General features: G+C 39.9%; 1 protein-coding gene across 4 annotated transcripts in view; it reads left to right on the plus strand.

Annotated features, from left to right (window-relative positions):
- The window catches only part of usp18 (ubiquitin specific peptidase 18), a 19528-nt gene that overhangs the window by 4125 nt on the left and 6414 nt on the right, over positions 1-8989 (plus strand). For 2 of the 4 annotated variants that reach the window (XM_032505539.1, XM_032505543.1), the window contains exons 9-10: positions 425-468; positions 1314-1844. In XM_032505539.1, the coding sequence (XP_032361430.1) occupies positions 425-468; positions 1314-1386 (117 nt within the window). In that variant the 3' untranslated portion in view covers positions 1387-1844. Of the gene's footprint in view, positions 1-420; positions 469-1313; positions 1845-8989 lie in introns of those variants that run through there. The other 2 variants (XM_032505542.1, XM_032505541.1) reach the window with 2 other exon arrangements.

Here is an 8989-nt window from a genome sequence, read left to right on the forward strand (position 1 = left end):
AAAAAAACATGATGGACTTTTCAGAAGAGGTCATTATCTTCACTCAAGCTTCTGCGCAGGGAGGTCACCAGACAACACAATCTTCTGAACACAGCCAAACTGAGAAACACAGAGAGAGAGTTGTGTGGAGCTGATAGTCTTAATTAGCTTTGTAGCAACTCTTTTGGCAATGCCTTGAATACAAAGGACGTTCATTAATATCAAAAAGTTACACACTAAAGATTTAATTCTAAGTTAAAAATCAAAAGTGCGTGTTGACATATGTGGTATATGAAAAGTCAGAAGGTTTTCTCCCCAACGCCATTATGGGAAAATACAGCTTTTATTCTCCCACCGGTTCAAGAAGGATTTTTTGTATCGCAATAATTCAGTTTTATGCAAACTTGTGATTATTTTGGTCTTTGATTTGCATTCCAACACACAGTCCTCCTGGGAAGAAGTGCAGACAACATATGGAGGGCAGTACAGGTAATTTGCTCAACATCAATGTTCATGTATTGCAATGATAACTGCACTGATGCAGTGATAACAGTGCATGATGATTACGGAGTCCTCTTAAAGGAATAGTTCAACATTTTGGCGATTGTGCCCCCCTCCCCAAATTGCCTACTGCTCTCATTTGGTCACACAATTGAGAGTGATAGCTACTTTTTTCAAATTCTTGGCAAGAAGACAAATAAGTGTATTTCCCAAAAACCTTTACTTTAATTTTGAGAAAGAAGATATGTAAAGGAAGAAATAAGTCTCTGGGGTTAATACAGAGAGCAAATCCAACTTTTCTTTCTTTGCTCAGCCTCAACTAAAAAAAAAATCTTCTTCACACTTTTAGAAAATGTGGAATACAGCAAAGTAGCCTTCAGCAAATAGTAAAAAAAAAAAAAAAGCACGTGACTCCTATACTAGCCCCAGTAAACTGGCCTCCAGTTGCTTTCAAGATTTTTATTAATAACATTTAAAGCCTTAGTTACATGCTTGACATCCGCTCTCATCATGCAGCTTTTATCTTCCTACTTGAGGAAACAGCTTCAGATCTTTAGACAAAGCTTATATTGTCTGTTTTTCAGTGAAGATTAAAGACTTTAAGGTGGTCATGTTTTTGCCGTGAGTGCTTTTTAACCTTTTCAACACATAAACAGAGGAAGTCCGTCTTGTCTGTCATGTTGTCTTGACCTTATATTCACTTTTTATTCTTGTTTATTGCACTGAAATGTGTTCCTTTTATCCCTTTCCTACCTAACTTGTAGAAGCTTAACTGTCATTTGTACATTAATGTCTTAAAACGTTTAATGCTGTTATGTTGTTGTTTTTTACAGAGACACAGCCTACATGTTGATGTACAGAAGAGGTTCGAAAGAGGACGTACAACAACCTGAACTTTCTGGCTGAGTGGAAGAATGCAGATGAATTATTCCTGGGGTCATGGTGCAATATCGGAAATTATTGGAATTTCATGGAATTTAAACACTTGCTTGCTTTAAATAATGTATTGATATTTTAGATGTTACTGTACATGGTGAATGGTATTATATTTAATGATTTTTCTGAGCTTATTCAGATTGGACATCAGTAATTTCTGCCAAACACCAGCAGGTGGCGTTGAAGACTCAACTCACCTACAGGTTTTCCACCCTCAGACCACACACAATGTGAACACACTGTATGATAGTAGGGGGGTTGGTTTGGAAAGAATGCTTAGTTTAGATATTCACTGTTTGGGGGGGGGGTCATTTCCCTGACACTGCTGTATAATATATGAGTCACTCATGAAGAACAATTAAGTCATTTCTTTTATCATTTGGGCTGCCAAAAACAGCATTAAAATCTTCTTCAGAATCTCACTCTTATGTATTGCATTTTCTCACCACCTGCAGTCCCTTTAACATAACATACAAAAACTGATTTGGAATGACACACCTTAATGTTTTTTTGCTCTTATTGATGCAGCGCCTCTTAAGTTCCCACTCACTTCGCCAAGAGTCTGGGGAGCGTGTGAAATGGTGCGTATGTGCTGCAGAGCTCTGACAAAATGGAACATGTCTGCACAGGGCCACAGGCAGCAGGCCTAATGCTTAGTCATCTCGCTGCCATGCGGCAGAGGCTTAGCTTTATGTATAGGGGGTATCTTCCTTCCACATTTACATCAAACGCCAATGCACAATGTCATATGGGTTCTAGATTTGAGTCAGTGTCACACTGAGATCTCATCTGTTCCTCTGACTCCTCTAAGTAAGAAGCTGACATTGAAAACAGTCATAATAATAAAGACTGTTGACATATACTGAGAAAAAAAGTTGCCATTTTTACATGATAGCAACTGTTGAGATTAGTTGGAATGGGATGTATTTGCAAGCAATGTAATGCATTGTTATTAGTTGTGGAAGACTTGCTAAGATCATTAAATTAAAGCTGCTACAATCGATATTTTTATATTAACAGTGGATCGAATGACTATCTCAAGGGATAGGGGTCACTTGTCCCCTAACTCCAGTTTCCTCCACTCAACAGAGCTTTTTAGCATCTTTCAGCTCATTGTTTTGGTTTTCTGGGTTGCAACTTTATTTCACTCTCACTGCTGTTTTCATCGCAAAAACTTTAAACTTTAGAATATCCACTGTAATACTACTTGCTGAGCACCAAATGGCAGTTTCATTTCCGGTAATATAATAAATTGAGACAATATAACACTTACACAGGGGCACTTGTAAATGTTGAGCACTTTTACTTTCAATACTTAAGTCCATTTTGTTGATAAAACCTCTGTACTTTGACCTGAGTACATTTATGAATGCAGTACTTTTACTTGTAACAGTGTTTTACATTGCATTGTATTTGTACATTTACTTAAGTAAAGGATCTACACTTTTCTTCCACCACTGTTGGATTATCATTATTAATGCACTAATGTATAAGCAGCATTATAATGTTTAGCTAGTCAAGGTGGAGCTACTTCATTTATTCTACAAACTGTTGGGTGGTTTAATCTATATATGCATCATATTTTATTTTTGGCTATAATATATTTATATATTTTTGGGTAATTTAATGATTTTTGAATATAATCTGACTATAACCTTAAGCTGCCAGGTATATGTACAAAAAGTACAATATTTCTGATGGATTGTAAATGTCGTGGAGCAGTATAAAGTACATTAGTAACTTTTCGCCACCTTATAATCCTCAGTGTTTGTATAAAAGGCACATTTGGTATATGCATCCCCATTATCCAGACTGAATGTGGACAAGTAGGTCAACTGAAATTTTAGAACAACAAAGAACGGGTTCCTCTCTTTTTAGGTTTTTAATCAATAATTCATGTTGTATGACCATGTGTTAAGTAGCCTAGATGTTAGACAAGCACCTGCAAGGCACCACCTTGACAAAGACCACAACACTGACAATGCAATAGCATGACATAGGCAGCACACCCCAAGGCCACACGAATAAAGTCTAACTGAACGTCTGGACGTCTTTGTTTCTTCCCACGCATGTGTCACATGCGTGTAGTCTTTGTCTCTTTTGTACGAGGTTGAGCTCTGGCCCTTGAAGTGGTTACTCAGATACTTTATGGCAGATCCCTATCTCTGCAATTTAGTTTTTGCTTTTTATCGTGCTTCGGTCTTAGCCAGTCAGTTAAGGACACTATGTTGTATCGTTTTGGCATGTTGTGTCATTGAGATTGTGATTGTGATCGTGATTGAAATGATAAATTCATAAAAGGAGGCAGAGATATGGTGTGAAGAATTGACACGTAGGCTAAAATGATATTCCTCAGGCTTCACAGTGTGGCAACTCTTAAACTATTTTCTTTGCAGAATATAATGGTCCAATAATGCTTTTTTTCATCACTGTTGATGTGTGTTTACCAGTTACTAGGTGAGCACACTACAGTGATGCATCAAGGAGAAAATGGAATTTGGCTATTTGAGAACCACTCTTAAATTTTCCCTTTTTTGTGTGAAAGATTTCGCAGGCTTAGATAAATGCCTGTGCCTGACTTCAATTTTTTTTTTGAAAGTGGCAGCCAGCCTGTGAGTATTCCAGCCCTCCTGTCTGTTTCATGATAATCACAATAATCTTATTTTATGCCACTTGTCAAATAATAACCCTCTTGCTGTTCTGCCATACAAAGGCAGAGAGCAGTTAACTGTGATGGTATGAGATGGCAGTCACTGCTTCTCTGCTAAGCTAGTTAGCTTTAGCAGGAGTTTAGCTAGGTGTTCTTCTCTACCATAAATGGGTAGAGAATAGCTATATCCTCATCAACAACCAAGATGTCATTGCATCAACATTGATATTTTTACAGATAATAGCTTTGGAAAATGAGTACATTTAATTTTTGCAAGCAGTGGCTACCTCAACAGCTAGGTTTTAGCTCCATTTTGTAGTAACTGCAATTTTGTACATGCTGTTTTTATGGAAATTATACATTTCTGTGGCATAAAGACTCTTTACATGTTGAAAGAAGGAAGTTACTGCATTTTGGCTATGCAAAAAAGTGTTGAGAGCTGCCTGTTTCATTCAGAATTTACTGGTTTCCTCTTCTTGTTTTGTTATTACAGCCCTAAAAAGGAAGTCATTCATGCACTCTCTACACAGTTACCCGTTTTTGCTCAGGACAGAGATTGTGAATGGTGGCTGCATGGATTTGCCTGTTTAATTGGCTTATTGCAGGAAGGCTCTCCTATGAGATAACTCAAAAGGGAAGATGTTTCCCAAGTACTGCCAAAACCTTTTTTCATGCCCCTTGTCTCCTCCGATCCTATATAATCTATCTAACGGCATATCTATGGAGGCTTCAGAGGTGCCACGCGTGCTCATGCAGCTATTTTTTGGTTAGGCCTACATAACATGGTTTCAAATAGGAAATGATTCTCTTTTGTGTCCAAAGTTCAGGCCTGGTGACCATGGTAAAGTCTGCTTTCATAAATAGTAAACAGGAACTGAAGGCAAATGTCTGCAGCTTGACAATATGCAATATACCCTCTCATAAAAAGTGGTAAATTTGATAATGGAGCACATACCTGAAAACGTATATGCATATTTCTTTGTAAAAAGAAAATCCTGCAGACTTTAAATGACCTACATTCCAAATTTTAGACATCTTGGAAGGCTGTCTATGATTGGTCACCTGTAACCATCACATTCAAATTTCAAAATTGCTGCCCTTAACTCATATTTAGGCCATAGAAGTAGCTCATAGTACTGGAATTCATAGTATGAGCAGTCATGTCGAGTAAAGAAGCCTTATCATTCCCCAGTGAGTTCATAAACAACACAAAGTTTACCTCTCTTCACATGTTCAGCTTTCCGCCCCGAGATTCTTTGCAGTCTGAGCCAAATAAATACAACATCTCTTTAGTTTTCTAGGAAAAAGGCATGTTGAATAGTCAAATGTGATATAAGTGAACAGGAAAGAAAAAGTCAGTTAAAATTTGGTTTGGTTTGGTTTAAAGCAGATGATTCACGTTCGTTTTGGTCAACTCTAAATGGCGAGTTACAGTACCATTTAGTCCTACTAGACTCTCGTACATTTCATTTTTACAGAGAGTCTGGCCACTCTCCATTGACAAGTGTTTACTTCCTTGAAGATGGGTACTCTGTTGAAGTTTAAACTATTGGATCTTCCCAGAGCCACTCTTGATCTGCCATAACCAATTGCTAACATTTGGTTGTGACATCGGCTTAGCATCGCTAGCCAACTCCTTCACCACTAACGGAGCGAGCTAGAAAATCAAACTTTCCCCGATATCCGTGAGGAGGAGGGCCACAACATCATGGCAACCATTAAAACTCAACAAAGATTATTGCTCAGGCACTTCTGGTTGCCACAAAGGACTGAATCTTTCTCTGCCACCATTAGGGCTAGCGCACGGCCTCAGCATCATCATTCTCACCCACTTCCTCTGTTCGCTGATTGGACCGGCACAGATTTGACCAGAGAAAACCCAACATTATACCCAGACATAGTGCTGGAAAGGAAAATGAAAATTTAGTGGAAGTACGTAGGAGGGCAGAGCCAGGCTATCATTTAGTGGCTAATGATGCATATTCAATCTCAGTTATTTTTTCAGGTTATTTATAATTATTATGAAGTGGACTTCCAACCGAGTGGATTTGGCAGCATGTTGCAGATGGTTCAGATTGTAACAGATTGGTTCTCACAGGAGGTGATCGCAGGCCCCTTGGTAATTGTGGTCATGCAGGGATATATGACCTGATGCCCCACCCTTGTCTCCATAGCTCTGTCGTTACCCATCAGTTAGCGCTTCATCTCAGCTCCTTATCATCAGACTCAGGATCCAGAGAAGATCAGCCATCGTCTCAGAAGCCGGGCTGCTCAGGTTACAGGTGAAATGGCTTTACTGACGGGGCCCAGGTAACTGTCTGTCTCTCAGTGTGTGTGCATTCGGCCTCAAAGCTCCTGCTCTGATATGCACAACATCAGATTTTAGCACCTCCAAACTGGGGGCCCCTCCATCGGTCCTACCAATATGAGTGTTTTTTTCATTACCTCTGCCAAGGAGGTTATGTTTTTGGTTTGGTTTGTTTGTTTGTCAGCAGGATTATGGAATACTACTGGCCCGGATTTTCATGAAACTTGGTGGAAGGGTGAAGCATTGGCCAAGGAATGCCCCATTACATTTTGGAGCAGATCTGAATCACGGGGGCGGATACACATTTTTGTTTTCACTTTCGTCATCATTGCGAGATAAGGCATGCCTTAGTGGAGGATTGCACTCTCTGAGTGCCCTTCTAGTTTATGATGTGATATGTTGCCGTTTTGGTTATGCAGTGTTATGCATCAACCTCAGAATGCATCAATCATAGTTGAATGTCACTCAACTTAACTCTTGTTGTGACTTGTGAGAAACCCTCATCAGAGAGTATCATAATAAATCCTCATCTTCACATGGCATCCCTCAAATTAAAATCCTCCTTCTTTGGTCTCTCACTATACAAGAATGCATGGAATTACACCTCGAGGCTAACCACTGCCTCACCGTTCCAGCTCTCAGCTAGTGATAAGCTCCCAACAACCTGTTAACTGCTGCAGACACACATTTCAGCTGTGCTTGTGCATGCATGCCAATCAGTTGCCACATCAGCATGCAGTTAATGATTTGCACAGTAAGAGAATGACCTGACAGGTGGAGCACTTATAGCGAAACTGGCCTGGTTGCAAACAATGTTTTATTTTACTTCTCCTTGGTGCATCTTGCCATGTTTAGGAGACTTGACCCTAGTTCTGCAGTTCAGTTGCTTGGTTATAAGGACTGGGCACCTTGAGAAGTGAGCTATCCATTGTCAAACCTCATTGACCTGCTTTCTCCTTCAGCTTCTCCTATTTCCGCACAAAGACTCTCTAATGCCAGGTAGCTGGCTCTGGCATTCCTGTTGCATTCCACCATGTGGAAGTTGCTGGGATCAGGATGAAAAATGCCTGAAACAAAGGCCTACTCTCATTCACAGGGTTTTGGGTTCTGTGGGAAAGTCCAGCCTGGACAGAGGTTGGATGGCAGAGGAATGCAAAGCGGGGCATAGCTCACACAGTCTTTACGGCGCAGACCCAAAGACACATTAACAAGGTAGAGGTCTTCTTACAGAGAGGAGTCAACCCTCATGAAAGAGGATGATAGGATTCTGGATACCTGCAGTACATCCCTCATTTATCATGTTTGCAGACAGTTTAGTCAACCTTTCTGCAGACGATGGGAAAGACTTTGATTGGATGTCTGGGTGGAAGCTCTATTCATATCCCCTCAAACCTTTTCTTGCATATTTTTCTCCTTATTTAATAAGGAGATAGCATGCAATGAAACAGTGGTTCTCAACCTTTTGGGCTTGTGGACCCTTAAAGAAAAGGTAGACATTTAGGGATCATCATTTGGGGTCCTATTTTGGCCACTGCCATAAAGGACATTACAATTGTCAAGGCCTTAAAGGGAAACTATGCAGTTTTTTTTTAGCTTAATTTACGTTAACTGAACAGCTTCGGAGTCATTGGAATGGTTACATGACTTTTTTCGAGTTGAATAGTGGTTGTCTCACTCCCCCTTGCGCTTGTGAGCAGAAAAATCACCCCTGCAACTTTCTACCGGCTAGTCGCCGGACTCAGCATCAGGCAGCATTGCGTGATATCAGGTCTTGCGATGTAACGAATTGCTTCACGGCACTGCACACATACGCCCCTTCAGGAACTAGCTAAGAAGACAGCAATGAAGCTTTTCCAGGTTTTTCACACTATTGCCACGACTGCGCCGGCAAGAAAGAAGCCGAAAGCTAGGAAAGCATTATCGGTGGAACAGAGACAGAGGAAATGGCAGACTGACTGAGCGAGGAGTCAGACACAAGTAAACATAGGAGCTGCCAAATATCTATTCTGAAGCTATAATGGGAGCGCTATAGAGAAACCTGGAAGTAAAAAGCGAAGAAAGCGAAGAAATGGCCAAAACTGCATAGCGCCCCTTTAAATTTCTATAATCTTAGCGGAAAATAAATGACAGCTCCTCTTACCATTTATTCCTCATAAATTCAAATTTCACTACTAGCTTTGTAATTTGTAAAGGTACTGCATGAAGTCCATTATTTTACCACCTAATGGGGAAGGGCCTGACCTCGTTTTACCCTTCCGCCCCTGAGTCATGTTTAAACCTCGGCTTGTGAAGATTTAAAGGAGAATTTACTCTCAAAGCCTTTTTACTCTCCCACAACAAATACCAACAGATATTGCTGATAATGCATCTTCATCTACGGGGGAGAGAAACACAGTGACTTGACAGTTGAACATTTTGTAGGCCAGACTCGTTCTTATTTTAGTGGGATTTTATATCTTATATTATAAGTAGAGCCTCACACAGCGGTTAGCATGCCTGTAGTCTCTAATCAAAAATTGTTTTATTGAATTTAGAAATAAAACACTGCCGTCTCTCTCTTCATCATATGACCCACAGTAAAACTGGACTACAGTATATATATATATATATATATA

The sequence above is a fragment of the Etheostoma spectabile genome, chromosome 23 (genome assembly GCF_008692095.1).
Source record: "Etheostoma spectabile isolate EspeVRDwgs_2016 chromosome 23, UIUC_Espe_1.0, whole genome shotgun sequence".
Lineage (NCBI taxonomy): Eukaryota > Metazoa > Chordata > Actinopteri > Perciformes > Percidae > Etheostoma > Etheostoma spectabile.